The sequence below is a fragment of the Aythya marila genome (genome assembly GCF_965140915.1).
Source record: "Aythya marila genome assembly, chromosome: 1".
NCBI classification, from domain to species: Eukaryota; Metazoa; Chordata; class Aves; order Anseriformes; family Anatidae; genus Aythya; species Aythya marila.
This window is the reverse complement of record NC_139042.1, coordinates 153,130,239-153,158,233: the sequence shown is the minus strand read 5'-3', so window position 1 is coordinate 153,158,233 and position 27,995 is coordinate 153,130,239. Positions and strand designations below refer to the sequence as shown.

The 27,995-nt window shown below is 47.4% G+C and overlaps 3 protein-coding genes across 6 annotated transcripts; 1 reads left to right on the top strand and 2 right to left on the bottom strand.

Annotated features, from left to right (window-relative positions):
- The first annotated feature begins 710 nt into the window (after nt 1–710).
- Nucleotides 711–8,734, top strand: JOSD1 (Josephin domain containing 1). Its single transcript, XM_082784675.1, has 4 exons — nt 711–1,026; nt 5,260–5,388; nt 5,529–5,723; nt 6,525–8,734. Exons 1-4 carry the CDS (start codon nt 839–841, stop codon nt 6,622–6,624), a joined length of 612 nt encoding a protein of 203 aa, XP_082640801.1. The 5' UTR covers nt 711–838; the 3' UTR covers nt 6,625–8,734.
- A 197-nt stretch (nt 8,735–8,931) lies between these two features.
- Nucleotides 8,932–10,609, bottom strand: TOMM22 (translocase of outer mitochondrial membrane 22). The gene is made up of 4 exons (XM_082751653.1): nt 10,348–10,609; nt 10,139–10,257; nt 9,927–10,044; nt 8,932–9,689 (listed from the first exon to the last, which is right to left on the bottom strand). Exons 1-4 carry the CDS (start codon nt 10,453–10,455, stop codon nt 9,615–9,617), a joined length of 420 nt encoding a protein of 139 aa, XP_082607779.1. The 5' UTR covers nt 10,456–10,609; the 3' UTR covers nt 8,932–9,614.
- Nucleotides 10,599–13,389, bottom strand: CBY1 (chibby 1, beta catenin antagonist). Of its 4 annotated transcripts, none has more exons than XR_014316750.1 (5): nt 12,599–13,014; nt 12,051–12,156; nt 11,852–11,967; nt 10,836–11,017; nt 10,599–10,708 (listed from the first exon to the last, which is right to left on the bottom strand). XR_014316750.1 is itself a non-coding variant. In XM_082751655.1 (5 exons), exons 2-5 carry the CDS (start codon nt 12,674–12,676, stop codon nt 10,937–10,939), a joined length of 381 nt encoding a protein of 126 aa, XP_082607781.1. In that variant the 5' UTR covers nt 12,677–12,687; nt 13,323–13,389; the 3' UTR covers nt 10,880–10,936. The 4 variants fall into 4 exon arrangements, 3 of the variants coding, with proteins under 3 accessions (XP_082607781.1, XP_082607780.1, XP_082607782.1); XM_082751655.1 differs by lacking the exon at nt 10,599–10,708 and adding an exon at nt 13,323–13,389 and having other exon boundaries at nt 10,880–11,017; nt 12,599–12,687; XM_082751654.1 differs by lacking the exon at nt 10,599–10,708 and adding an exon at nt 13,323–13,382 and having other exon boundaries at nt 10,880–11,017; nt 12,599–12,682.
- Nucleotides 13,390–27,995: the final 14,606 nt, after the last annotated feature.

Genomic DNA, 27,995 nt, shown 5'->3' with positions numbered 1-27,995 from the left:
GGTGGCCCCGGCGGCGCGGCGCGCGCGACGTGTCGGGGGCTGTGCGCCCAATGGGAGGGCCGGGCGTGCTGACGAGCAGCGCGCGGAGCCAATCGCAGGGGGAAGGCTCGGGTGGAGGGGCGGGGTTAAGCCGCCACCACAGATGGGCAGCGCCCACCTTGGTGGGCGGGCACTCTCTCGGAGGAACCAATAAGAAAGAGGAGCTCTTTAACAGGCAGGCACACCGACCAATGGCATAGCGAAGGCGCGCGCCGGGGGTCTGTGGGGGCTGTACAAGCTCCTGAGGCGCGGCGCGCACGCGCAGTGGGGAGGGGAGGCCGGGGCCGAGCGGCGGCTTCGTCCCCCCTGTCCCGCTGCCGACCCTAACGGTCTTAACGGCCCTAACGGCTCCAACGGCTCCTCCCTGAGGGGCGATGCAGGGCGGCGGCTGAGCCTTCCCCGGCGACCCCCTGATCCCCCCCTGGTCCCCTCTCGTCGCCCTGAGGAGCCTCGGCCCGCCCTGCCGCCGTGCTCCCCCCCCGGGGCCTGCTGCGGGCGCGGCGGGCGATGGAAGAGAAGGAGCGGAGCGCCCAGCTGCCGCCCGCCCGGGGCTGAGGGCTCCGCCCGTGAAGGGTCGCACGCGAACGGCGCTGCTGGGCCTCGGGGGGGGCGGGAGGGGACGCGCCGGGTCTCAGCGGGGTATGGGAGGTGGGTGGGGGGGTGCTGTGGGGTGTGAAGGCGGGGTAACGCGGAGCTGAAGGGGCCGGCCGCGGGGGTAAAGGGGCAGCGGGCTGCTGGCCTCGCTCTTGGTGGAGAGACTCGAGGCGCCTTCGTTGCTCGCCGCCCGCCCCGCGAGAAGATGAGTTGCGTGCCATGGAAAGGTGACAAGGCCAAGTCGGAATCAGCGGAGCCGCCCCAGCCGCCGCCACCGCCGCATATTTACCACGAGAAGCAGCGCAGGGAGCTGTGTGCCCTCCATGCCCTCAACAATGTCTTCCAGGACAGCAACGCCTTCACTAGGGAAACCCTGCAGGAGATTTTTCAGAGGTAGGACGCTCCCTGCGCTGGCGTTGGCTTCCCCTTCTCCTCAGTTGCTTGGAGGGATCCTCAGGTCTTATTTGGGGTGAGAAACAGAACAAAGGTGTTCAGAGTATGCCACTGCTTTGAACTGAATAATAGCTTCTTTTTAAACACCTGTCCTGCCTCTTTCCTCCCTCCTCTCCATCTAGAAACCCCCCCTTTTTTTTCCTTGTTTCTCAAACGACTCTGGCTGCCGGATTTGGGTCTGAAAGCTTTGTTGCAGGTGCTGTCATGTGCTTTACTGCACCGTCTCTTCCCCCACACCCACCCTAATGCATCTTCTACCCACCTTCCATACTCTTGTCCCTGCCTGGTGTCAGTGCGTTGCCTTCACGTTAATAACGGAGGTGGGGATGGACTTGAGAGAGCGAAAGCAGCAGGAATGACAAAGGGATCACCCCCAAAACTTCCCCATTTCATACTGCAAAACTTCTGAGCTGTTAGAAATCAGAAGCTTTGCCCGTTGAGGGACTTACTCAAGCAGTTACGTGAAGTTCTTCAGGTGCTGTAGGCTTTTTTCCGTGCTGTGAGATCCTGGGTACTCTGTCAAACCGGATTTGACTTCAGAAGCTAGATCCATGTTTTCTGCAGCATTGTTAAGCATTTCCTGGCAGTTTCAGGTAACTAATAAAAGCATTTTTGAGTTTTACTGGAATAACTGTAAATGATGAACGTGCCCTGTACAATAGCACATATTTTACTCACTGTTTTGTTTACGTTGTTTGTGGAAATTGTCCTGAGCATGCCTTTGAAAACCCTGATGGCTTTTCACTGCTGAAAAGCTAAGGAATCAAAGAGGAAATGGAGTCTCCCCCTGATGCTCAATCTGCAGCTCTTAGAGTTGTTAGAACAACGTAGGTTATGCTTGGATACCCGTTACCAGCAACCAACAGCACGTTGCGCTAGCGACATGGAGCAAATCACGCGCCGTGGCAGCAGTTGTGTGGGTCCTGTTGGACAAAGCGGTCTCAGGGAGCTACTCGCCTGGTGCTGCCGTCCCAAAAACGAGCGCATTTGTGGAACAGGGGCTTGACTCATCGAGTACACGCCTGCCTTTCTTTGGCGAAAGAATCGTGGTGATGGGCAGCCGCAGCTATCAGATGGCCATGCTGTTTATGACGGTGTTGTAGAGAATATTCCTATTCACCAAGAGGAGCTGATCCGCAGCGGTGTGAAGGCGCTCTTTGTCCAGCGGAAGGACTCTGGTTTTGTTCCAGAGCAGCGATTGTCAGAATCTCAATCGCAGATGGATTCCTGTTGGCGTGAAGCACACCAAGGCAGTCCATGTGATAGAGGTGGTGCGGTGATCTAATTAGTTGGTTTTGGTGAGAGAGAATTAGTGCATTGCCTGGAACTTCTCAGATGGAGGTGCTGCTCCTCTGGTGAGACCGCTTGCCCTAGAAGGAAGAATTTCTCTCTCCTTCCAGCCTGGTTTTGATCCATTTTAGCATTCAGGTCAAGATACGCAGTTGATTCAACCCCACAGAAGTATGGAATAGCCGTGGAAATCTGTCAGAAACAGATGAGCTATAAAATAGGCACAAGAATCGCCACCACCCTTGCATCTGCGTTGGGTTCTTACTTGTCTGGCTCTTCGACTTGCCTTTCAGTATCATGGTCTTAGCTGCCTTTATACAGCGCTTCTCCGTTTCTCTTTCCTGTGTCTCGTCATAGTCTGTGCGTTAATGAATGTGACAAAGGACCAAGGAGTGTATTTAATACGCTGCAGGAATGGTGCTGGGTACAATTCTTATTTTCTTTTTTAAGCCTGGTGTTGACAAGGTAGTGAAATCGCAAATAAGCTTAAGCTTTCTGTAGCGCTGACCACGTCCCTTGAAGAATAATTGAACTGCGTTGCTTAATCATTAATTTCCCTTTTGTTGCACTTCACTGCTGGAGGCCAGTGTCCTCTGATTATTATCATTATCTCAAGTGTATGTCAGAGCTTGCTCCGAGCTCCTCTCTGGTTCTGTAGCCCTCCCTCTCTTCTCTTCCCTAGTCCAAGAACTGTCTTTTTGATATTTCTCTGGCTTTTGTTCCAGGAAAGGAGATTGTTCGTTCCAAATGTTGCATGGAGATGCAAACAAAACTGCTTTGCTTCCCTTGAGCCTGTTTGTTGAGATCTGGTTAGGAAAGACAACTTTGTGTTGGAGTTTGGGCCCGTTCCGTTAGGACAACATGGTGACGAAGGTTTGTGACTTAGGAAGCTTGGAAGGGTTATTACTAGGGATTCTGTCTAACTTTGTCAGTCTTCTTCAGTCTCTAGATAAATAATTTTATTATTATTAAAGTGGGGGAAGGCAATTTTGTTCCTTTGTCTAATCAGAATTCTTCAGCTGATGACCGGACATCATTTAGGTGCATGTGAGTAGGAGTGTGTTGGGGTAATTCTTGATGAAAGTTTGTTCGTGGGTAACACTTCTTAGTGTGTTACCTCTTATTGGTTTTTTTTTTTTTTTTTTTTTTTTCCATCTCACTTCTGGAGCTCTGAAAGTTGCAGGAAAGGACAAAGATAGATGTGTTCTTTCAGCCCTCGAGTGAGCTTGTCTCTCTGGAAAACTGCGCCACAAGGGGGTGCTTGTGCGAGCCAAGCCCTGTTCATTGGGAGGCTTTCCTGGCTTGCCAGTGCTCATGAGAGCTAATAGGCTGAAGCAGTGTTCCTGAGGAATTAGTTGTAGCTGAGTGATCTTGCTTTATGGCCGTGCTGGCGGGGCTGTGACGACCTGCAGCAGCATCTCTGTGATTATAAGGTTATCAAGCAGAGCAGAGAGTTGGAGGCTGGGATCTCTGACTTTCTGCAAGTGCTACGGCCTTGCTCAGAAATGCCCAGCGGCAGGTACTGAGAGATTTTGGGGTTCCCACGTTGTTCCAGGCTCTTCTCCCCGCTGTAGGTAACACAGCAGCCTTCCCAGGTTGTTCTTCAGTAGTTGGCTGCGCCACAAGAAGACACAGCTGATACAGAAAATTGTCTGTCCGTGCCTTTCCTAGCCTTGGCTGGTCTGAAACGCCCTGCCCTGTAGCTGAACGCAGAGGTGCTGAGGTGCTCTTGTGGGAGGAGCGGTGCCTGCGGGACTTGCACCGTGCTGAAGGCCGAGCTAAGGCTGTGCAGGAGCATCAGGAGCACAGGGGATGGAGCCAATGTGAAGGGGTAGCTGGGTGATGTGAAACATCTGAGCCTTGTTCCAGCACTAACGGAGTCCTTAGCACTCAGAAGAGGAGCCCATCACAACGGAACTGGGCTCAGGCTTCACTTTCTTCTTTGGCATTGCATGACCTTGCCCTGAGGGGCTCCCAGTTTCCCTGCTGTGCTTGTTCCTCCAGCAGCTGAAACCCATTTTTCCTCATAGTAACTCACTGCCTCATCCTTTTCCCTCCTTACAATGTCTCTTGGGGGAAAAAAATACTTATAAAACTGTGAAAATGACTGTGGCATATTATTATTATTGGTACGAGTCTCCATCTTTTATGACTTGCATCCATCATCTGTGTTTGTAGACAGCAAATATTCCTTTTTTTTCCCCATAATAACACGATGGACTGTGATTCCGGATCTTTACATATTGCACTAATACAAGTGGTGTCTTGGCAGGCTTATTAAAGCTTAAAAGATTTGTTAGCAGCAAAATTAGCTGTTCAGTTCCCTACAGCAACAGATAGATGTGTGTTGTAATTTTTTAGCAGAGGCGGTGCTTCAGAAACCCCCCAAACCCAAACGTCTTCCTGACTTTGTGTGCGAATACCCTTCATTCACCAGCAGGGGACAGGAGAACGACTTTTCCTGCAGCCAGCCTACCCTAGCTCTTGCCATCTCATCCAGTCATCAAGACTGATGGTGACTGTTAAACTCTTGAAGTCATGATAACCGTCGTTCTAAACGGCAAACTGGCGTTTGTTCCAGCCCTCAGCTGAGGGAATGATAATTAAAGCACTGTTCAGAAGTATCAATGAGCTCAAGGAGAGGAAAAAGCTTCACACTTTGCAGTCTGTCATGTCAAAGCTAGGATCCTCGGTGGTTTTGTGTAACAAAGTTGTTGCTAATGTGTTATTTAGCCCCCTTGGCTTGAGGGATGAGGGGAAAACAGACTAATTCATGGTTAAACAACAAACAAACCCTGTAAAAACAGGCGTAGAGATTTATGGCAATTTTGGAATACGGGTTCGACAAGCACCTGCTAGAGCAGCCTCTTGTTCTGTTTGCAGGCTGTCTCCCAACACCATGGTGACGCCCCACAAGAAGAGCATGCTGGGGAATGGGAACTATGATGTGAACGTAATCATGGCAGCGCTTCAGACCAAAGGCTATGAGGCAGTTTGGTGGGACAAGCGCAGGTATTGAGAAATTGTGTGATTCCAGAGATGGCTGCTGTCTGTAACGAAAAAACACACACAAAAAAAAACAAACACAAAACAGATGATGTTAGAGTACCAGAACGTAATCTTCTTGCCGTTTGTTCTCTGCACTCTCCTAGGGATGTTAATGTCATTGCCCTGTCCAACGTGATGGGCTTCATCATGAACCTGCCCTCCAGCCTTTGCTGGGGTCCCTTGAAGCTCCCCCTCAAGCGACAGCACTGGATCTGTGTCCGGGAGGTGGGAGGCACCTACTACAACCTCGACTCCAAACTCAAGGTGCCGGAGTGGATTGGAGGTGAAAGCGAGCTCAGGTGAGTTTGTTCAGTTGTTTTCGTGTGTATTTGTGGGTTTCTCTCCTGTTCTCCCTTCCCTGCTGGGAATTTAAAAGTCCTTAAAAACTTGGGGTGGAAACATTTGTGGTTGAATTCCATGGGATGCCCCGAACTGAGCCTGCTGGGGCTGCCCACAGGCAGCAGCTCTCCAAGCACAGCTCCCACACAGCTCCGTACCACAGGGTCCATCCATCCCCCAGGAGCAAACTGCTCCAGCACGGGTCCCCCACGGGTGGGCGGCAGCTCCCCCCAGACCCCCTGCTCCTGCGTGGGCTCCTCTCCACGGGCTGCAGCTCTGGCCCGGGCCCTGCTCCTGCGGGGGCTCTCCATGGGCCGCAGCCTCCTCCAGGCCACAGCCACCTGCTCCACGGGGGCTCCAGTGTGATCAGATACCAATCTCTGCATTTCCCCACAAAGATCTTTCCAGCTTAAAGCCATGCAAATCTGCCGCACAGGGCTTCTGGTAGATTTAATCGTGTGTGTGTGTGTGTGTGTGCTGTTCTTCAATAAATCTGGGCTTGCTACGGAGTGAATTTTGGAAACGTGGGCTGGAAGATAGCAGAGAAAACATTGATTTGACTTTCACAGTTACTGCGATTAATCCAGGTTTGTTGTTAGCAAAAAGCTCATGGGCAGGAAGGGGCTGCAGAACCACGGCGAGTGGCTGGGTGGCACTCTGCTGCTGTGAGCTGGGGCGAAGACATCCGAAAGGTGGTGTTGGGGAGAAAAAAGAAAAACACCACCACAAATATTCCAGGTTTCTGTTTTACCTTGCTGCAGGAAATTTTTGAAACACCAGCTGAGAGGAAAGAACTGTGAACTCCTGCTGGTGGTGCCAGAGGAGGTGGAAGCACATCAGAGCTGGCGAGCTGACATGTGACCCGGACCCACTCTGTCCTTCCACTACAGCTCTGCCCCTTTTCGGAACTCCTGACGTCCTGAAACCTGGATAATGGGTGCCCCGACTCTTCTCTTCTGGACCTTCCTTTCCTAGGCTCTTTCCTTTCTTCCTTGGTGCAATAGGGCAGTGGCTTAGGACACTGGGGGCGGTGGGTGGGGAAGAATCGAGGGCAGAGTGGAGGAAACTGGAAGCTAATCACTTTAATTACAAAGGTGAGCGAGCTGTGTGCCCTTCAGCTAACCAGAAGGCGTCGCGCTCTTTAAAAACTGGGCTTTGGGACCAGGGCGCATGGAAGCCTCTGGCCTCCCTTTCCCCAAATCATCCAAGGCTGCGCGTGGTCAGTAACTCCCCGCAGAGCTTACTGGGGAGGAGCAGGGGCCGAGCACGCTGCCGCTCCTCCGCGCGTCTCCAAAACAAGTAGTCACGAAGGCGTCTGCAATTCCTAAGAACACTAGGACTGGTACGGGGCTCAGCACGACCCTGCGCTTTGTGGGGTGGCTTGTGCCAAGAATTAGAGAGGGAAAAAAAACGAAGTGTCATCTTCCAAGAGTTTCTTTGGGTAGCTAGAGGGTTCCTCCTCAGGATCTCCGAGGATTTCTGTCTGTGCCTGAGCGGTCGTTTGGCGATGTGGCAACAGCAAGCGCAGGCTCGTGGAGGAGTGTCAGGTTTCTGAACGTGATGGAGGCGGCAGTCTGCCTGGGCTTTGGTACTGTCCTGGGGTTTGTTTTCTTCAACATCTGAGGCTGCTTTGGTTTTCTGCGTGGTCACCTGGTGGTTTAGGGGCTGCTCGGTGAGGGGAATAACCCCGAGGGGGTTTTTAGAGGAATTCATTCCCTCTTTACTTCCCTCTTTCCACAAGTCTAGCCCGCGGTCACAAATGTCACGCAGGATGTCCCAGAAGGAGCTTTTCTACCAGGGAGTTTAAAGTTATGAAGGCAAAAACTCATCCTAGGGAGGGAAGGTTTGGTAATAGTTAGGTTTTGCCTTCCTGTAGTCGCTTGCAGCTGATGTGGGAGGTGCAGAGGCTCCACCAGAACCTTCAGCCCGGGGCCTGGTGGTTGAACCAACTTCTCTTTGAGCGCTGGCTGCCAAACATTCCACTAAGGGCAGGTGGCTTCTTCCTCCCCTCCCTTCCGCGGGGGAAAACGTGACCGGCCGCGGAGCCTCTGCGGGGGGTAGCGAAGCCTCGGAGGGCTGCGGGCTTTTCACCCCCTCTCAGTTCTTTGTCCCTGAGAGCTCTGCGAAGCGCGAGCAGCTGTTTGGAGCCGGACGGGAGCGCTGCACCGCGCCTCGCCGTCCCCAAGGGCAGAGGCCGTGCGACGTGACAGGACCCCAGTGGCGTTCGCTGTCCTGCAGCGCGCTGAGCGCAGCCAGCTCCTGTGTTTTAAGAACCCAAGGTTTCTATAAAAAGTCCCGTTTCGTAACACATTCCAGTGACCGATACCAGCTGGCAGAGTTTTTAAACACTTCACAAGCAGAATGCGAAGCCTGCAGCCATTCTGCTCCTGACTTGAAGCCATTTCTTCAAGAGAGGAAGGGGGGGAAAAAAAATAAATAAATCTCAACAGCAACATTTTCTATGCTGATTGAAAATCGCACTTTGGAGAAACCCTGTTTGCATGGAAACTGCAAGCCAACGGATCAGTGCACAATATGCAAAGATGTTTTAAAGGACTTTGGGGCTGCTTTGCCTCTCCTCGCCCGTCAGCACCTCTCCCGTGGGGCAAAATAGCGTGATCCAGCTGCTCAGGTAACGGGAACTGACCGGTCACGGCCCTGGGGGCAGCGAGGCTGCTGCGACGGGGTGGGCACACCGGCCCCATCCCGCGGGGAGGGGGGGGAGCCCGTGTTTGTTTTCTTGCTTGTTTGGTTTTGTTAGAGCCTCGTCTTGGGTTTGTTTACAGAGATGTATTTTGTTTAACCAAATATGAAAAAAAAAATGGGAAAAAAAAAACAAAACAATTTCCATATAAATGTCCTATCACTTCTGTATGTTCAACTGAGTTGTTCTGTAACAAATTATGTAAAGGAAAAATAAATTTTTTTTCTTTGGTTATAAAATGGAGGCCTTGGGGAGAGTTAAGAACCCCGGGACTTGGTGGTGCTGAGGCAAAACCTCTAGAATCAGAATTCTAGATTTGTAAAATCTCTCTTAAAAACTCCCTCAAATTACCCCAAATTTTCCCAGCCCTCCTCCCCCTCAGCAACACCGGGCCTGACCAAGAAGGGTCCCTCCCTGCACAGCCCCTCTCCCCTCGAGGAAAGAACTGAGGCTCTCGCAGGGCCGTCTATTAAAACCACACTGCTCAGGTTGGATTTATTTAATATTCGATACAAAAAAATATGCAGCTGATATCTGAAGGCCTACTCTACGACGCGGAGGATCAGCACGGACGTGATCTTTGTTAACCTGGGCGGCTGCTCCCTTGGTACTCCACACGCACACACACGAAGTCGCAGTGAAAATATTTGCACACGTGGCTGCCCAGAGGATTATTTTTCTTTTTTTCTCTGGGGGTACAGCTACCTGCAACCCCTCTTCCTCCTCCTTCGCTTCACCTGCTGGGACAGTCGCTACTTGTTCTATCGCCGGTGTCCTGAGGCTTCCAGGTAGCCCCGAAAGGTGAGGGTTTGGCCGCTGCCAGCTGAAGCCCGACTCGAGCCCCGGGATGGTTTAGGAGCTCCCCGCTTTCAGCTCTTTGTACCTGGTAGCGGCGTGATGACTGACTGAAAGAAAAGACTCACGACTTGTACAGGGGGGAAAAATGCAGGCAGGAGCCATCATCAGGTCCAGACGGGGGGAATTCCCCCCCCACACACGTTATGAACAGGTCAATGTCCCAAAGTTATAACCAAAAATAAAAACAAACAAACAAAAAAAAATGCCCTGACCCAACAAATCAACAGTTCAATACAGCATAATCTCAAGGTCTTCCCACATGATACGAATCCAACGCAGCTCCTACGAGTTAGATTTTTCCAGACAGCGGAGGGAGGGCCCCTGGCATGCCCCCAGACAGCCCCGTGTTGGGTCCGAGGAGGATCTGTAAGAAAGAATCGATTAAAAAAACAAAGAGAATCCGTAAAGGGGCTGCACCTCGCTGCCCTCCCCCAGCTGGAGCGGGGCCAGTGAACACCCCTGGGGCCAGGCGGGAGCCGAAACCACAGCACGGCGCAAATCACGCTCCGATTTCCAGAGCTCTGCCAACGCCTGATGGCTGCGAGGCCGTGCGGGAGCCGGACCCAACGGCAAGGAGAGGGCTGCGGCGTTTCAGCCTCACCTGTCGCTGCTGCAGCTGCTGCTGCTGCTCCATCTGCAGCTTTTCGGTTTCGAAGACGACAGGAAGCACGAGGATCATGAAGGAGGTGGTCCCGATCCACAGAGCCGCCCTGGAGAACCTATAAGGAGGGGAAGGCGCCGTCGGGAAGGTTCCTCTCGGCCGCTTGCAGCCGCTCGGCGTCCCCAAAGCCCGCCCCCGGCGGCCGCCCTCACCTGTACACCTTCTGCGCCACCGTCAGCGACAGCTCGAAGGTGGCGCCGGCCGCCGAGCGGACGCTCTCGGGGAACATCTCGGTCAGCCCCCACAGCCGCTCCGCCAGGGTCTCGTCCAGCTGCGGGAGACAAACGCGGGGTCAGAGCCCTGCCGGCCGCCAGGGTCACCCCGCTCGGGTGATTTTTCCCCCCCCTGCGCTCCCCGCTACCTCCTCGTCGTCGTCGTCCTCCTCCAGCTCGTCCTCCAGCTCCTCCGCCTTGCCCGCGCCGCCCTTGGGCAGCAGCTCCTCGGCAGGCAGGGGCGCGGGGGCGGCCATGGCCAGCAGCGCCGGGGACGGAGCGGGGCAGCGAGGCGCAGGAAGCGGAACCGCGGCCGCGGCGGCGCCGGGGGAGGAGCGGGGCACGGCGCGGGGACAGCGCCACCCGGCAGCGCGGAGGTGGCAAACAGGCGGCGGACAGTCGGGGGTTTGGGATCCAGGCAACGTTTAATGGGAAAAAGGGGCGAGGCTGCGCTGTCTCAGGGCGTTAGGTACCTGCAGTTACACGGCCGCGAAGGGAGGCTGTAAAGTGCTCCGATAAAAAAAGACAAGTGGTGATTAACAGCGCTGTGCTGCGCCTGATCAGGCGCTGCAGCATCTCTTATAGGACCCACAGCACCACAGGCATCTTGTGCGTGGAACAGAGTCCGTGTTAGTACCGACACAAGTCCAAGGCATGCTGCCCGCGGGGGCAAGGAGGACTCGTAAGCCAGCCTCCTGGCTCCCTCCTCCTCCAGCCAGCTCCTCTTCTTCTTCTTCTTCACTTCCTCCTCCGGCTGTGGCTCTTCAGTTCCTCCAGCTCCTTCTCCATCAGGTGGGACTCGGCGGTGGTCTCGGAGAGCTGCGAGGCAAACGGCGAACAATGAGGCGCTTTCCAAAAACACCACAAAAATTTACAGCCGTGAGCCAGCACCCGTGTGAGAGTGTGTGTGTGTTCCCACTTCAGCGAGAGGGGAGCGGAGACGCCCCGCTCAGACAGCCCAGCACAAGGGGCAAACAGCTCAAGTTGCTGCTGAGCGCAGGGCTCCAGCCGCAGAAGCAGCTTTCCAGTTTTAGAACATGGGAAGAGTATACGGAAAGGAAATGATGAAGGAACGCATTTTTTTCAGACTGACATAGAGGCGAAGTCATTTAATGCGCTGAGAATGTATACACAAACCCATTGCAGGAAAAAGGTCTCCAGATTTTGAGTGTGAAAGCTGTGAGCGTTGTGTAAGGCTGAGTTTCAGTGAATTTACGGCTTGGGAATTCCTTCACCCAGAGGCCTGCATACGGAGGAGATGGGAGACCACAGGGAAGATCCTGGAGCTTTAATCTGTGACCAGAAAGTGTGACTGTAACTTGACTTCACGTTTAGGGCAGAGCCTGGAGTGGCAAAAATGATGTCGTACTCCCTGCTAAGAGGAAACACGGCACTTGCAGGGGCTCCTGGCCAACCCAGTCACGCTAAAGCCAAGCCCTGCTGCTGGAGGAACCTCTCCTCTTGCAGGATGAGCAGGTAAGATCAGACTGTGCTACTGTCACATTAACTTGGGCACCAAAGCTCTCTTGCTTAGTGGGGGAAAGCAGAAGGAGTAGGGCATACCCCCTGCAGTAGGAGCCGCTTCCTTCGGTGCTCCCAGAACCCTTCACGTGGGCACTTCCACAGCTGCAGACAGGTTCAGTAAGGACTCACCATGTCCAGCAGAATATCCACTTTCAAGCGGAGCAGGTTGTTCTCCTCCTCCAGCTGCTGGTTCCGTTTGCGCAAGCGCTGCATTTCCCTGCGATCTCCCGTGAAGCTCCCTGACTCTGGAGGAAACAAAGAGACCGCGATAAGGACCGTCAGCCACCCGTGACCATCACAGACCCACACACACCAGGCTGCACTCTACCTGCCACCCACTGGCCGTTTTCAAACTTCAGGCTCTGGCCAGCAAGGTTCATGGCGGGGCTGCCATACTCCAGGCCCAGCTCGATCTCGCGGGTGGATCTATCCATCTGCAGGGAGAAGAGCACACTGAGTTTTACAGGAACACAAAGCCACCACCACTACATCCTCCCATTTCTTAGTGACCAGGGTCCCGATTTGAGTTGTCAGGCTGGCCCTGGAGCCAGGAATCCTACTCATCCTCACGCACTGCTGCAGCAGAGGACCGTGTCCTCTCATTACCATGCCTGAACTTCCTCCCACCCAAACATATAGTCCAGGTTGAGCAAACAAACTTTATCCCTAGAATGAAGACACCATCTGAGAATTAAGAGGGAGATGCGTTCGCTCTTTACAGTCTGTTGCATTCAGAGTGGCGTTGGCAGCCAACACGCTCATCTCCCTGGGTTTTAAACCACCAGGGGAAGCCTTTTGGGGCGGTGTCTGTGGCGATGCAGACCCGAGCCACCTCACTCGTACCCTGGCACCCTGTGACCCCCACCGGCGGCTTACCAGGTGCAAATTGGAGAGCGAGGCGGCTTTGCGGGGCGGAGTCTTCTTGGGGCTGAAGGTGTTCCCGAAGAGAGGCATGGCGCTCTGCCCTCCCCGGAGGAGAAGAAGAAGAAGAAGAGCGAGGGCTGAGGGCTGAGGGGCAGAGGGGCCGGGTCCCGCCGATGGCCGCCCCCCGCCTGAGGCGGCTCCGTGACGGGACCGCGCCCCTCCCCCACCCGCACCCCCCTCAGCACGCGGCCGCCTTCGCGCCTCCGCGGCCACGTGACCGAGCCGAGCGCGGCGGTTGGCTGGGGGGGAGCGGCGCGCGCCCGCCCGTGACGTCAGCCCCCCAACGGCTGCGAACCGCCGCCAGGCCCTTCCCGCCCTCGCCCCCTGCCCCACAGCGGCCGGCGCATGCGCGCTCGCCACCTCCCCCCCCCCAATACGGCCGGGAGCTGGGGGGCGTGGGCCGTACCACCCGAAGGGACGGGGGGAGCCACCCGCCCGGTCCGCGCTGAGGAGAAGCCGGCTGGGCAGAAAACCCCTTAAAGCCAACTCCCTTCTGGCTCCGCTTTCCCCTCCCGGCACCTCAGTAGCGCAACAAGCGGGCTCAGCGAAACACCACCCCCCTCTCCCCTCCTCCCCCCTACCCCCCCGCCCTCGCGGTGGTTGGGTCTGCCCCGCCGTGCGGGGGCGGCAGGAGCGGGCTGTTCCATGGGGATAAGGGGGGGGGGGGAAAAGTCACCTCAGTGGGGCAGCGACCCCCGGCCGCTCCGCGCAGTGGGCTGCTCCGCCGCGTGGCCCGGCCGCGGTTTGCGGCCGGTGCGTCGCCATGGCGACGGCCCTGGGGCCTGAGGGGGGGGGGGAACCCTCCTTATAAGGGCAAATGGGAGCGGGAGGAACGGGAAAGCAGTAAAAAAAGGAGAAAATGAGAACGTAGGCAGGCGGTTGGAGGGGTTTGTGGAGGCTAGGTGGGGGTTTTGTGGGGTTGCGGGGCTGCTCAGCGCTCAACAGCCATACGTGTCTGTGAGGAGGGTGGGAAGTGAGGCGGGAAATTGGGAATAAAAAGGGGGAGAACGTAAAGTTAGTTATGGGACGGGAAACCTGCCCCTAAATGCGTGCTTGTGGGTCAGAGACCGCGCAGGAATGAAGAGCTCGGTTCCTAACCTTTGCTTTCTTAACCCCCCCCCCCCAACTGTTCTTAAAGGCATTGAAAATGTTGAATTTCCAAATAAATGCTCAGAAGAGCTCCAGAGGGGAGAAGAAATGCCACGAGAGGCTCAGAGACAAAGGCACCAATATTTCCATTATAAACGGTCAAGGAGTTTGTTACTGGAGGGGGCGAGCAGGCTTTAAACGTGCCCTGCCAGCTCGGTAGGGGTAGTCGCGTTCCCCTTCCTAGAGGAATGCCGTGTTCTGTGTAATAAGTTATAATTGTATTATAAATAAATGTATTCTGTATAATAACAAAAACTGTATTATACAGTTGTGCATGTGAGTTCTTGCACTGGGCAGGATGAGCGTTGTAGTAACGCATCATGACTAGTACAAAATCAAGCAGTCTCGTTTATCCAGGGCCTCGCAGTGCTCCTCTGACAAAGGCAGGCTCAGGGAAAGGCAGGCAGCCTGTCCCCACCACCTTGGCGTGTGACATGAATGCGTATTTCTGTACACCTCACGGCCGTGCACACAGATGCTAGTTTGTACGGCGAGCCTTTTACAGTCCGTAGGGCTCGTGAATGAGAGTTTAGAAAGCTCCAGAAGTTTGAGAGCAAGAGAAAGAGGTTCAGTGTCTGGCTTTCAGAATGATTTACTTCAGGAATCTTTCTTCCTTTGCGTGTTTTTACTAAATTTCATTTCTTGCCAGACTTAATTTCCTCGAAAAATGCCGTGGAATTTCCTCGCTGCACCAACCTCTCAGGCTATCCTGGCAACAGCTTTTGGTGTTTTTATCTCCACTTGTATCAGGTAGTTATTGGGATGAACTGACCGTTGCTATTTATAGCGTTGCCTCTCAATATATTGTATTGTTCTCCTGCCAAGGGATAGCTTGACGTGTGACTTTAGATGTGTTAAAAGCATTATGGTAGAGCGCCGTGTTCTGTGCCTGTCACTTTGTTGGGAAGGGAACACCTAGTGCAGTCTTACCTCCCAGCACAATGAGTATGGAGATCGCTTAGGATTTGCAAAAGCTTATTGAACACTGAGGAACCTGCATGCTGCAGTCATCATGTAAGGAAACCGCGTATCTTTTTATGAAGATGTCGTTGAGAAACCTGGTGGAAGGCTGAGAGAGTGACAGGATGAAAGATGGGGCTGTAGCACATGACAGTGTAAAAGTTGTGGAATAGGTTCAAGCTATTCTTGGTGGCCTAATTTGGAGCATCTTCAGGTTTTTCAGGTTGCAATCAATACAAAATTGATGCAATCAATACAGCTTAGATGATCTGAGAGACTCTTTTAACTCCACAGTGTTTCTCTTGCCTTTTTTCATATACACTGAGGTAATATTGTTCTGTTATATCAAAAGTTAGAGAGAAACTCCACTGACTAGTGAACTTAGACAATCCAGGCTTATTCTGATGTCAAAGAGAACATTCATTTTAATTATTGCTGCTTGAAGCTTGCTGTATTCACCGGTGGGCTAAATAAGACTGAGTAGACTGAGTGTAAAACATATACCTTTTTTTTTTTTAATATATATAATTAAATTAATTTCATGCCCAATTAATTTCTTCAGCAGTGAGGTAATTTGTTACCTCAGTGTTCTGCAGTTAATTAAGCCCTTTCTTCTAGCATTATAGATACCAGAATACGTATCTCACCTATATTTTATTGATGAAGCAGACAACTCTTTTTCTGTTTCTCTTTTCATTATAGTCAGCTCAAGAGATAAGAGGCCAGCTGTCTCACCTCACTGCAAACTTCTCTCCTCCTCTGACTGTCACAGTTTTCACCACCAGGAGGCCCTCACTAAAATGTGTATAGCTAGGCAGAGGAAACAGTCAGTCAAATAAGATGCAGAAATCCATCATCACAGGAGCAGTCTGGAACTAATACTTATCCTATAGAGACTTTCACAGTGATGTGTAGGCATCTATTAATTGATTCTTACAGGGATCCTAATACGCAATCATCCGTTGTACTGTGACTTTTGAAGACACGGAGGTGTAATGGGTGTTACCCTTAAATTAAATCACCAAGTGATAACCAGGAAAGTTCATGCCTTTGTCTTCTGGATAATAAAGTTTTATAAAGAAAATATTCAAATGAGGGAAAAGCACTGTTCTAATTTCTAGTCACTCATTTTTGCCCTCTATGTCTTACCCAAATAATATACCTTCACCTAACACATATGCCTTCGCTCTGAGCTTATTACTTATTCTTGGGTTCTTCATTTTCTTCTTCTCACGGAGAGCTTTTACTGTCTCCTGAAGGTTCTAAATAGCTATATTAGCAAACTGTCTGATTGTTCTCTCTTGCTGACATCATCTTCCTTAAAATAAAAAAAGGAGAGGGAGAAATGTTTTAATTCTTCTTTTGCTAAATATGACAGTTCTATTTAATTATAGGCTCTGAATCAGTTGAAACTTTGGTTGTTACTTAATCCAAAATAAAGAGTGTGTATGCTTTCAGGTCATGCAGATAGTACAATCGGAGGTTTGTCTGAACTAGTGAACTGATAACAGTGTATTGATACTTGAGCTGGCTATTCAAGGCTTCAGTTATGCCTCTGGCAGAAATATGGAGTTTGTCATCCAAAAGAACAGTCTGACAGTGATCTTTTAAATAAAAACTACATGGATTTGTCATCTTTCTTTCCTTAAACCCTAGGTTTTCCCTTCATTGCTGAGTTGAGCCTTGTACATCTACTTCAGTTCTGGTTTCCCAAGATCATGTTTCAGTATTGATGAATTCAAGACACAGCTTTTCAGTGTAATTTCAGAATGGATGATAGATGAGAGTGGCTTTGTTCCTGTCAGGAAAGGCAGCTTAAGCAAGCTGTGAGCTGGAAATTGAGTTATCCCTTGTCTTTCAGTCTCCATCTTTTCCCTCCTTCCTTGAATTTGCACATATACCTTCATATTTATTTATGTAGGCCTTTCTTATATGTACTAACGTGTACAACATGTATCCTTGGCTCTAGAAACACGAAAAGTGGATATAAGGTCATGATATTGTACAGAAATTTCCCAGGCCTCTGAAGAGGCTTTCAAGTGATTGCTCAACCAAATTGTTCTACCTGGCTACTCCTTGCTTGCTTCCCTGTCTTTCGTCTCATTCTCATTGTCTCTTGCTTTCACAGTCATCCGTTTCTGTGAATCTCTTTAGATTTCCTCTCCAGGAAATCACGAGACATTAAGCCTCCAGTCTATGGCATCCTGATACTGGATTCAGGGAAGCAGCCATACCAGGAAAGGATTTGGTCTGGTTTTTATGTTCTGTGGTAACCCTCCACAAGTGGCAGTGGCCAGAGACAAGATGTTAGGCCTTTGGGTTGATCTACTCTTATTTACAAAGGAGAGCGAGCAGGGCCTGCATTCTAAATCCCCTTCTAAACTTATTTTTATCTCATGTCTTAGATGGACATCAGCTGGGCTTTGTCTAAGTGCTACTGCATCATGGGATAATGGGAAGCTTAGTATGTTTAGCACACTGTATAGAAAAGTACCAAGTATCTGGTCATTCACTATTCCTTCTTTCTCTCCACTTAGGCACACTGGCAATGCCAAGAGCTACACTGACTGGGACTGCTCCCATTTGGAAACAGGGAAAATCAAGACAAACAACCTGCTATCACCAAAGACAGTAAAGTAGTAAGTAGTGAGAACACTGAGGTAACCAGCTCTCCCTAGTCTCTCTACGAGTTTAATGTTCAAACGACGTGGTCATTTTTCTCCCCAGGATCCCTTGGCCTACAGGTCTTACTCCAACTCTTTTTGTTAAAAAGGCATGTCTGTGGACTGGCTTTTATCAAAAGCAAAATTAGAAATAATGAAGGGTTTACATTATCTGGTGTCTATAGCACCATGGGAATGGACTGTGTGGCCACAAAAGTCCTTTCCATACCTGGTGTCTGCTGTAAGGTTGTATGTAGTTGAAGGAGCTTTTCAGGTTTTAGGGGAATGCATATGACTGCTCACAGAAAACCTGAAGTAGCCTGGGGTAAAACTATTTAGAAACATCCAAGATTTAGAATCCATTTCTAAGAGACCTGTGAAGGCCAGGTACTACAGTACGTTCAGCACTAATTTATTATTATTATTATTTTTGCATCATTCTCTGGGGTAGCAAGGGATGCAAATGTGAGACCTACTAGGGCCACATGAGGTATTCCTGACAGCTCAACAGCTGTCATAAATAGCAGGATGGTGCTGCTGTGTTTTCTAGTGGTAAAGCAGGATCTTTGTTGATTCACAGGGGGAAGAACCCTGAAAATACAAACTGTGAATGTAGCATCCAAAATGAAAATGACGGTTGTGTTGCATGTCCAAGAAAAATAGACATTGTGGAGGGTGCTCTCTGCATAAACTTGTTTCTGAGTCTTGGATTCAAAACTGATGAACTGTTTTTCATTCTCCTTCCTTTCCCCACATTCCTTCAAGATGACGAGCAGTGCAAAGAAGACTAATAAGCACTCCCTGCAAGAATGTAGTGTAATGCTTGCAAAGATGTGCAGCCACCAAGCGGATGTGTCACAGAAACTAAGGCTTTCTTTGGAAGAATCCATTGCTGACTTCTTCGTCTTGTTCCTATTACTGACAGGTTTGTTTCTTTTTGTTTTTGATCAGTTTGTCTGTCAGATGATGTAAAAAATGAATTTTTTCTTAACCATTAAGAAAGTATCCCCTAAAGTCCTCAGGAGTTTTCTTCTTTTCTAAGTTTGGTCTTACTAATTTCCATCACATGTCCTACAGCAGCTTTTCTTCGCTGGTTATCTAGGGATTCTCATCATAGGTCAGCCTTCCACAGGCAGTGCTCATTGTCTCTGTTGTGGTCTGCAGCCAAATTACAGTAGATATTTCCTTCTGAAAAGAAGTAAACGAAGAATGTGACATGGGAAAAACAATTCTCAGTTTTGACTTATGCACCAAGTGCTTCAATATTTTGAAGAATCTCATATTCAATATTGTGAGGGAGGAGGTGTTGTACTTAGGTACTTGTTCCTAGCTCACGTGTCTATGTAATTTGATTCATTTTGGAAATAAAAGCAGGTGAAAATGAGTCCCTGAAGGTTTAGATCTTGTCAGTCCAAGAGAAAGCGAAATTGTCACAGGTGAGCAGGCAGGCTGTTTCCACAATACAGTCATTCATCCACTGGTGAAGTAATGTGCTACTTCGGTTCCAAGATCAAACAACTGGTGGCGGTAACTTGTTGTTGGGAGTCATGTCAGTATGCCAAGCCTTGTGCAGGACATGGGAAAGCTTGTAATTGAAGTTGAGACAGGTGAGCCAGCGTTCAACAGGTTGCAAATAAGGATGAACAAGTCAGTAAAAAACAACAACAACAACAAAAAGATTGTGGTTTCTGAAACAAATATCCTAGTTCGGTATTTAGTCACCTATAGAGGTAGTTATGTTTTCAAAAATACTCCATAATAACCATTTATTTTGCAGCTAATGCAGGTGCCTGGCAATTAAGTTTTGGCTGTTTAATTAGGAGCTTCTGATTTAATTGTTTTGAAATCTTGGGACCTGAATTACTTGTATGATGGAATAATGTAAGGACATTTCCACTGTGCTTGGACACAAATTTCTTTAAAATGTCTAACAGAAATTCACTGTTATTATGAGTCATGGTTTTGTTAGTGTTTTAGAAGAAATGAAAGATGGCTATTTGTCGCATAAGGAAGGGAAAAGTTCTCAGCATAGAGAGCAAATAAAGTAAGGCAGAAGGAGAAAAGTGAGAGAAGGCTATTTGGGCAAAGTAGGATGGAAAAAAGTGTGAGCAGTGGAAGGAATGGCAGTGGTAAATGTAGACAGAGGCTGCATTGAATAGGAGGCTAGGAATGCTGAACCTGATACAGAAGCCAGTGAGAGCATTCGAAGTCGGTACTGACAGACATTTATTTCTCTAGAGATGCTTTGGAAATACGTTGAACCAAATTGTTCTTAAATTGAATTTAATAATGTGTATATTTTTCTTGTATTGTACGCTGAAAAAGTGGAAAAGAAATGGGTGATCAGTCTTAAGGTCTGCTCATTCTGTTAAATCCAACCCCCTAGAAAAAAAGCTGGCAAGAGATCAAATCATTCTCCTTAAAGTCCAAAATAAAGTATGCCAGGCATTTTCTCTTATATTCAGTGCTATTGCAGAGGACGCTTACTCTGAGCACAGCACACAGAGCTGTGCTGTGCTCAAGATCAGCTTGCATCTTGCTGATTTCTGCATATTTTTGTAATGAATGTTTGTGTTGTCCTGCCTGCCAGCAAGTGGAAGCAACAACTTCTGTTTCTCTTGACCAAGCACATAGTTCAGTGTGTTTTTTTTTTTTGTTCTTGTAACATGCACTTTTACAGCAATTATGCCAGGCTCTAGGTCACTTTTATCCTTTGGAAACCCTTTGTGTATGTTTAAAAATCATCTAAGTGAACTGCACGCTGCCAACGTGTCAATTTGTCTCGCCACAGCCAGGGTCCTGCCATTACAGAGTGTTAGGAGAAGACTTCTCACCCACACCGCTTTGTCATCGTGGAGCAGCAAGGGGGAAACAGATTTCACTGAGTAACTGCGCAGGGAATGGGTATTTGGAGTGGATTAATTTGCTTATTAAACTGACTCAAAGAAATACAGTAACGATGTGATGCTAGTGCCACTTTTCTTCTGAGACCTGCAAATTGAAACTGAGAAGATGAGCGTGTTGTGCTTTATTAATTTTGTTAAAGGAATTTATGGACTCAATAAATCTCGAGGGAGGCTATCTCCAAATTTGCTTCTGTTGGAGACAGCTGACTTCAGCAATGTTAGGCATTTATGGTATAATTTAATCAGTTATTTTTTACGAGATGGAGGCATTATCCTGGTGTCACAGCTATTTTCCAAGCCTGTAATTGCCTTCTACCACCCTGAAATTTCTCCAGCAGCTTCAGCAGGAGAGGATGTTTTGATTCCTCTTCACATGACTGCAGCGTGGTGTTGCCAGCACTAGTGGATGCTGTATTTTACCCTAGAAACAGTTATATCTCACTTGTGGATGAGCTAGGCTCTTTAAAGAGAATACATGAAAATTAAGGCATTATTCCCACCAATGTGGTAAATGACTCAAACTTTTCTTCTGCCTTTCTTTTTTTTTTTTTTCTTTTTTTTTTTTTTTCTTGAAGGAACTATGACGTGGACAAGCTTCTAGCAAATACCAACCTCATCATGCCTTGGAAGCAAAGTCCTCTAAGTCCAAACAAGGAAAAGTATTAAGCAGTGACTTTTCCAGGCATAGAACTGGGATGAAAAGGTAAAACATATCTTATTTCACTAAGACTTTGCAGGCTTGCTGCTCAGAATGTCTTTGCTCTCCTGTAACGTGTCCTCCCCATATGAGGAGCAGGAGGGTGCGTGTACATATACGTATGTATGTGTTTGTCAGTCCTAGATAGCTGGAACCCATCGGAGCTGCTTGCATGGATATCCTCTTGTGTGTGTGTCTAATTAGTGCAAATACTTCCTTGGGTACTGGGTCCACTGGCACATGCTAAATGAGGGCAATCCAGACTCGGTATTTATTTCAGACCTCCAGACCCAAGACGCAGAGCTGGAAAAGGATCAGAAAGAAAGCGTTTGGAAGCAGTCTCAACATATGCTGAAAACTAGAAGACTAAAAATAGCACGTCATCCTAGAGAGGTGATAAAGTGTTTGGAGAAGGATGGAAGATGTTGTGGTTGGTTGAGTGATTTTTTTCTTTCTCCTGCTGCCATAGCTCGTCTTCTTTGTTGGCATCCACATATGCCGTGCAAATACAGAAAGATCCTCAAGGGCAGTTGCTCGCATACAGGGAGTATGGAAGTGGGATTGCTTTGCAATTTTTAGTGTTGCTTTTTTGTCAGTTTATCTCCACAGATTCTGTCCCTAAGCCAGTAAGGTCCCTTCCCCGTTCCCTGTTAGAACCGTCCATCATCCTAAGAATGGGTGAGAGGACTTCCTTCCTTTGTCTGGAAGCAGGTCCTCTAAGAGATTTTAAACAATGTTTTGTGTTTTTAGTCTTGCAATTATGATAGTTCAGGATTCTGTAGCATTTTTGTCCTTCTCAATAGGCTTTCTCCAGCATTTGCTCTTTAGGAATTTTAATACTGTGTTTGGTGATGAACGATATGCTGCGTATTTATTCCAACAGTGTCTGGAATTTCCTTCCCTGTTCTTTTTTTCTATCAAATATACATAACTTCCTCCTGAAGGAACACCCAGAAAAGTCCTCTGCCTGGGTAGTTCGGCCTCCTGAGTCGATTTGCAGATGCTTTTACTTTCGATAGAGTTCCTTCAAGGTCACTCAGTCATTGTCCTCACAAATGCCTGGGGTAGAAGATGGTTGTTATTCTCATCAGCTTCTTATCGCCAGTTTGCTGTTGAACTTAGTGGGACTTGTGCACCTGTACTGAGTTTCAGAGACTATTACATGCCACTTATAACCATCAAATTCAGAGGAGGAGGACATAAAAACCTACTTTGAGGTGTAGACAGGGGAAATGTTTAAGAAGCAGACACACTTCCATTAAGGCTGGTAAAGAAACCATGATAATCCAAGGAAACTCGAGCAAGGGATAAAACAAGAATAATCAGGTTAATCAATCACTGAAGTTTAAAGGTGCAAGACTGGAGATAATTATTGGCTGGGCCATCACTGCAAGTTAAGGCTTTATGTATAGCAAAATCAAGGAAGCACGGTATGTTAAGCCGGCTACAATTCTTCTGAGAGTTCTAAATGTTATTCTAAGCTGAAAATAACTGTGATGAGGCAGTCAATGCCTATCCACGTTTTAGAATTTGAAAAGAAACTGCTCATGATCTCTTCTGGCCACTAGCCTGGCAAACATATGGAATACAAATGGAGCAGGATTGTTTTTTTCTGTGGTTTACATACAAACTCACTTGCAGAAGGAGCAGCAAAGCCAAGAGTAGAAAACTGGCCAAAAGAAGAGCACATCTAGTTCTGCAGTATGGCTGGTTTAGAAGAAAAGCTGCCGCCAGCTGAGAAGCTGAGCTTGAAAGCCTTAACTTTTCCAGACTCATCAAGTATGAAGAAACACTGGAAACACTGCGAAAATCATTTGTTTTTCAAAAGTAGAAGTTCCTCAAAGCTTGTGGGGTGTTCTGGTTTTTGTATTTCTTTTTTAAGAAGAAATGTCTCTAATACCAGTGCTGAACCTCTTCCAAGTGTGATTTTAAAAATATCTTTCTTGTAAAATGTCATTTCTTGATGTGACCAGTAAATTCTTGTGTAACCTGGAAATCAAACTTTTTTTATTATTATTATTATTATTAGCTGTACATTAAGTACATTCTTGTTTCTGAACCATGCCAATGAAAATGCTGCCCTCAGTACAAAACAGAGCAGTGTACTCAGAGTCATTATTCAACTTGCTTGACAACAGAAGCGCTCGGCTTCTGCGAGCTGCGAGCTGGGATATATTAAAGGAAAAAACATTCCATAAATTATACTTTTTTTAGCTGTAGCACTGAAAAACTCCGCTCTTCTGTGTTTGGTGGATTAAGCTGCTTTATTTCGTGTCTAATGTAGATTAACTTTCAATGCTGATATGTGAGTAAGTTGGATAAGCATCGACTTTTTTGGCCATAACAGTTAAGACAATATTTGCAGTACTTCCAGCTTGTTTGTCTTAGGAGTCAGAATTTCTTTGGTGCGAGGAATATACATGCAGTCCTGTGTCCTGCCGCATGGTAGGCCCATCCGTGAGTAATTTTCCTGTTGTAACTCTTTCAGGTGACTTTTGATGAAGATTGAGTCAATTCTGCCATTTCACTTGAGTGAGATGAAGATGATTCACCCACAGACTTGAACCAGCTCTGTGACTGAGCAGTAATTCAAATGCAGGCTTGTCAGTAGCATTGTCAGTGACTTTGAAGACTGGTAACGATTTCATAGGAAATAAAAGTGGGATGAAGAAAGCAGTGGTAAAATTCATCTGACCTTAGAGGTTAACGCAAATGACCAAAGATGTATGTAAGTGCGTGCAATTACCCTTCCCACTTAGCTACATATGTAGGCAGTCTTATTCCATAATTAGCCTGTTCTTCCTGTTTATCATAAAGTTGATTAAGCTAAAGTAGAACAACGTGCACTTACTCCAGAGCAAAAATCTCCATGTGTGGAGTTAGTCAAGAGCAGTTATTTTGGAATTTGCAAAAGCTATTTAGAAAGCTCTCCCAATGTAAAAAAAGGCCTGTATCTCCCAAAGTAGTCATTTCATGATTCAGAGGAGCATATTTCCGCAACTGCATTTTGTTCCTTGTAACAAAGATTTTGTGCAGAATTTCACTCTGAAATTGATAAATTGCAGAAGGTCGCAGCAGCAGCAGCCCTCCTCATAGGACAAATTATTTTGTTAAAAATGAAAAAGGCTGCTTTTTTTTTTTTTCAATGCTACAATTTCATTTCATTTCATTTATTTATTTATTTATAATATGTTAGCATAATTAGATACGTGTTCAGTGATAGATTTTAAAAGACTGAATTTTAAGCTACAGCCAGGATGACTGCTTAATCCATCTCTGTTTTGGTACTGGTCTGCTTGTTAGCTGAGGCAGTCCTTGAGCTTCTTCTAGTTTATCAGCCACCAGTGAAATTTAGCAGTGGGTATGTCAGGCACTAATTAGGGACACACACTGCTATGCTTAGAATCTCGTTTATGGACAAAGAGGAAGTACATATAATGCAAAGCCAAGAATTTATTGTTGGTGTAAGTGAAATCTTAAGAGTCTAATGTTTATTGATCCAGCTGTAACTTACAGAAAGAGCAATAATGCAGTTACAGTCCTTCTATAAAATCGTAACTCACTTTTTGGTTTCTATCCCTTTTCCTTGTATTTCACTCCCTCTTCCACTGCTCCTGTGGGTTGCAAGGTTGGTGGCTACATTCTGGTGCGTGTGGGGAATGTCGCAGAGAGTTGTCCCACCCGGAGTCCTTCACTGGGAGAAATATGATGTTCATGGCAGTGGTTTTACATTACATCTCATTTTGCTATGCACAGTGCATATTATGTACGTTAGATACTATTTCTTTGTTTCTACCAAATCCAGTTTTGTCCAGCTCCAGGCCTGCATTTCTTTGACTGATCACCAGTGAGCTGTTTATAGCCACCAATTCTCCAATGCCAAGCCTGTGCCCTGCCTCTTATCATCACTTGCCTGTACTCCTTTGCATCCCATCTTGTCTGCAATTTTCAAGGCCTCTGCTATCACATCAGGCCTGTATTTCTCCACGCTACATCATTGTGCTAGCTGTAAATCTCTCATTCTACATAATAACTGCTTGTTACTGCTATTTTTATAAATTGATGGCTGTACAACACAGATAAGCAGAAGCAAAACAAATTAGCCACAGACACCTGGTCAATTATGGAAACTGCTGTCCCAGCTAACCAAGTAAAACAAAGTTACAAAAGGGTCAGCAGAAGTTCACAGAAAGCAAGCCTTGCAAGCCTCACTCCTGAGGCCTTGCAAATTCGCCCTAAAACTGGGAATGGCAGTACTGTATTACAGAACTATGTGGTTACAATGCTCTAGACCCAAAAGGGGTGAGCAGGTACGAACAAGCCCAGATGATGCATCAGCTTTGGGCAATTATTTTAGAATTGACTGTGCTGGGATTTTGTCTCTTTTGTGGTAGAAGATACGAGAATGCAAGAGTTAGTCACAGTTACTTGACCTTTTAAAACTAGAAGGTAGCTCAAAGAATATTGCACATTTTTACAAACAAAATTGCATTATTAAGTGAATAATGGAGTTCAAGGGTAATGGCAAGGATAGTCAAGCACTGAAATTGTCTGGTTCTTTATCAAATAAACAAACAAAAAAAAAACCACACACAAAACAAAACAAAACAAAACAAAAAACCTCTGGTCAAAGAAAATCCACAACCTCTCCAGGCAAGCAAACATCTGCCAAACTTAGTTGATTCTGCTTTGAACTAGATTATCTCCTGATGTCCCTTTCAGCCCTGGTGTTGTCTATTATTGATTTCCTTTTTTTAATCTTGAGAATGTGCATTCTCAAAAATGAAAGGCTTTCTTACATCCTTTGACTTTTTGATGGACTCTGCCAATGATATATTGATGCATGGCTCCAGAAAGGCTGTTAACTGGGTTTAGATTTTGCAAAGCTTAGAAGTGTCCTTGTTTATTCCAGTCTGCATTTTGTATTCTTTTCATAACATCCTTTATTATACATTAAAAAAATACTTATTTCGCAATCATCTATTAAAAGTATCACAAAGAAAATGAAGCTTATGGTGCTTGGACTGCTGTCGCTTACTGTATTTGTATAGTTTACGTACTTATGGATTATTTCTTTCTCACTCAGAAAAATAACTGTGCTTGAATAATCTCATCTGTTTTTTTGATATTAATAAGTTCTCTTTGGCATCTTTTCTTTTCCAGTCATAGTCAGCCTGTTGTGGTCTTGACTTCAGCTGGCATCTCTTTAATATCAGTGGACACAACCACCTAATTCATCATTTCCTCTAGAGCTTTGATGCTGAACCAAGTCTGGACATCCCGATATGCAGAAGAGATCTTTAATTTTATACCATATCCTTAATGATTAACTCAAGGTAAATTAATGATAGCAAAATTTATGACTTTTTAATTCCAGATCAGTCCCAACAGCATGGTGTTCAGTATTTTGTCAAGGCCTTATCTAAACTTCTAAAGACTTAAACATCACCCAGTTCCACAACACCAACCCTGTTCCTTCCAGGTGTCTCCATTTAATAGTTTAACCGTCTTGGATCTCCAGTCTGGTCTATGAAGCTTGGCTGATCTGATATCTTGCCAATCCTATCCCAAGAACTGTTGTACATCCAGCTTTAGCAGTTCCTCTTGGTCTTGACCACAGAGAAAGAAAACATAGACAGAATTGTTTCCTGTACATAAATCTCCCATTTATTTTCAACTTTACAGAAAACAAACAAACAGAAAACCACAAATGCTGCTAGAGATAGGAGAGCTGAAGAATATGAAGAAATTGCTGTGTCTTTACCCAGGAGCATTCTGCCATTCTGAAGCTCCAGGTGTGCCACAGGAATGTTTTAATCTCAAACAAACTGTATGTGAAACATATTCCTATGGAAACCACAAGGCACAGTTTTTCCAAAACAATTCAGACATAAATGTGCGCTCTTGAAGGCTGAATCTTGATGTGTTACATTCTGGAAGGCCAGATATCAGATAATTCTGTCCTGATTAGAAACAGGCATACTGCCAGCTTGAAAGTTCAGAGGAGGCGTTAGTTTATATATTTGACTCTAGTCCATTTGATCTATATAAACCTAAATAAAAACCAGAAGCAAACAACAGAAGAACCACATGATTTCCCTCCTGTTACCATGGATTAAAATGTTTTGTGTGGATGGCGAAGTCAGCTGAATACTTTGCATATTTTGCGGCAGTGGTTTGACTTGGGTCATGCCTTGTCTGAGCTGGGACTATCTCACTTGAGAGGAAATGCAGACAGCAGTGGTGTGTTTCCTCGCCACAGCCCGAGCTGCAGCTGGAGTTGCACAGCGAAGGCAGGGGTAGGAACGAGGACACCTTGTCACTTGCCTGCTGTGTAAGGTGACGGAATGCACGGAGTCATTGCACAGCATCTGCTGGGAGCCAAGCAAGCAGCTAGTGATCACACAGTGCTTTGAAGATGTAGGGTGTAACTGGTTATCCAAAGGTGTACTTTGGGATAGAAAATGATCTTCACATTCTGTGCATTCATCGTCTTTTCTAAGAAGAGGAATAATGGAGGGCAGGTTGTTTACTCGTGCATTAGCTGTTGCAGAGCTGTTCAGCAGTGCCAGAAAGATTACCCTCTGCGTGTGCACTCTGTCCTGGAGTAAAAGCATACTTTGTGAAGGAATTCATCTTTAGGCCAAAGGACTGCCTCCCTAAGTGCTCTTCTGGAATAGCTCTTGCAGAATAATGCAGTTTTCAAAAGCTGTGCCAGCCAGTTCCTCTCTACAGACAGAGCCTTAGGCACCCAGAATTAGAATCTAAGTACTTACATAAATAGCTTGATTTTTCAAGCGCTGGCCATGCAGGCACTTCTGCAGTGTGCTGATGGTGGTAAGGGGTTGTGATGTTTTTGTTTGCTTGGTCAGTGTCCTGCTTTGGCTAATACTGGAGACACTGGATGTATTCCTCACTTCTCACAGACAGAAGGCATGGAAATTTTCAAAGTGCTTTGAAACACGTGTGAAGAG